Genomic DNA, 268 nt, shown 5'->3' on the forward strand with positions numbered 1-268 from the left:
GCCCCACAGAGGAGAACCCGTACGAGCCCCTGGACCCCACCACCGCCGTGCCAAGCCAGAAGCACGTGCCCGACCCCCCAGGTACGAGATGTGCGAGGGCAAGAGCATCGCCGACAGGACAAAACCACGCCGCGGTTAAAGCCGGTGCCACCCGGCTCTGGCCAAACCAGGGGCCGGTCATCACTCACCCACCCTCCCCAGCTTCAGGGTCCGGCTCCAGGGAGAAGCTGGTGTTGGTGGGCACCGTGGGCCTGGGGGGCTCGGGGGT

General features: G+C 68.7%; 1 protein-coding gene across 1 annotated transcript in view; it reads left to right on the plus strand.

Annotated features, from left to right (window-relative positions):
- Positions 1 to 9: 9 nt before the first annotated feature.
- The window catches only part of LOC104626917 (macrophage mannose receptor 1-like), a gene marked incomplete at both ends in the record, with an annotated part of 2,670 nt that continues 2,411 nt past the window's right edge, over positions 10 to 268 (plus strand). The window contains one exon of the mRNA XM_010294961.1: positions 10 to 81. Coding sequence (XP_010293263.1) covers positions 10 to 81 — 72 coding nt within the window. The remainder of the gene's footprint in view (positions 82 to 268) is intronic.

Source organism: Phaethon lepturus, unplaced genomic scaffold, assembly GCF_000687285.1.
Source record: "Phaethon lepturus isolate BGI_N335 unplaced genomic scaffold, ASM68728v1 scaffold36589, whole genome shotgun sequence".
Taxonomy (NCBI): Eukaryota; Metazoa; Chordata; class Aves; order Phaethontiformes; family Phaethontidae; genus Phaethon; species Phaethon lepturus.